The sequence below is a fragment of the Papilio xuthus genome, unplaced genomic scaffold (assembly GCF_000836235.2).
Source record: "Papilio xuthus unplaced genomic scaffold, Pxut_1.1 DF828258.1, whole genome shotgun sequence".
In the NCBI taxonomy this organism is placed as follows: domain Eukaryota; kingdom Metazoa; phylum Arthropoda; class Insecta; order Lepidoptera; family Papilionidae; genus Papilio; species Papilio xuthus.
In genome coordinates, this window is record NW_013530391.1 from 844,820 (window position 1) to 846,272 (window position 1,453).

Genomic DNA, 1,453 nt, shown 5'->3' on the forward strand with positions numbered 1-1,453 from the left:
CCAAGGACGATAATAGGTCGTGGCTGGCACTCTCTAATGCAGACAGCTAGGCTATCCAGATAGGCCTCGTAATCAGAAAGAGACTTATTAGGAGAAATATAACAGCCCACAATAGCCAGGGTACCCCATTGAATCGCCAGGAAACCTGCTCCTTTATTTATAAGGGAACAGATTGGCCTACCATCTCTTTAATATGCTTGTGAATGTTAAAGCTATCGTGTTTCCGAAACAGGTCTTCCATAAGCTCGCATTTTTGTTCATAGTAGCTGCTACGTGCCCTTCTTATTTCTTTTTGAATAGTATGGTCTCTTTGTTTGTAGCGCTTTACGTCAACGGATTTATACATTCTTCTTTCTTCCATCAGCTGCAGAATTGAATCCGTCATCCAATCTTGCTTTTTTACATTATGTGACGGGCGCAGGTATTTATGGCAGATATCTTTTACCTTATGTTTGAGGCTAGTCCATATATCTAGATCGATCTCCACAGCATTACGTTGTTGTGTGGCCCATTCGTTTATGTCATTAGATACTGTTGCTCGGGTTTCCGGATCTAAAAGTTTTCTTACGTTGGGTCGGGTATTCGTTTTCTTTAAGCACAATTTCTTTAGTTTACATCGTAAAACGATTACAACTGGATTGTGGCCTGATGTCTGCTCCCGGATATGTTTGAGCTTTTATAACACTGTTGCGATATCTTTTATTGACCATTACATAGTCAATCTGATTGCGCACTATGTGATTCGGGGTGTGCATGGGTGAAGTCCAAGTATAAAGTCTACGTGGCGGTAGCTGAAAGAGGGTATTCGTAATAACAAAATCTTTTTCTTGGCAAAATTCGATTAAGGTATCGCCTCTTTCGTTGCGTGTCCCTAAGCCATATCTACCTGTCACCCCTGGAACTACCGTAGAACCTACCTTTGCGTTCATATCACCCATTATTATAGTTATCTCGTGGGGTTTTGCGGTTTTTAATAAGGTTTCAATGTCTTTGTATAGACCTTCAACTTCCGATTCTGGTCTTTGTTCTGTAGGTGCATACACCTGTATAATATTAATACTGCTAGGTTTAGCATTCAGTTTTATAAGCATGACTCGATTAGAAAGAGGTATAAAATTTATAACGTATTTTGAGATTTCTTTCGTGAGCAATACACCTACACCGTATCTTTCTGTCGAGTGCTCTGATCCTGAGTGATACAAGTTGTAGTCGTCTTCAGTGAGCGTTTTGCCCTGCCCTGGCCATTTAGTGTCACTAACACCAAGAATATCGATTCTTAGCCTCTTCATTTCCTTCAAGGTGTTGCTAAGTTTTCCGTCTTGTTTTAAGCTACGTGCATTCCATGTTCCTAACCTAAGTACTTTCCGCCCGGGGATTCTTCGCACCCCTGTCTCATTGAAGAGACGCCGGGAACTCGGGGCCATTGTTATTTTTGACTCTTCCATAAAGTTAG

General features: G+C 41.2%; 1 protein-coding gene across 1 annotated transcript; it reads right to left on the reverse strand.

Moving 5' to 3' along the window:
- Positions 1-157: 157 nt before the first annotated feature.
- Positions 158-1,445, reverse strand: LOC106113343 (craniofacial development protein 2-like). Its single transcript, XM_013306067.1, is given in 2 exon segments — positions 158-650; positions 652-1,445. Coding segments are annotated over 2 exon segments (1,287 nt in total).
- Positions 1,446-1,453: the final 8 nt, after the last annotated feature.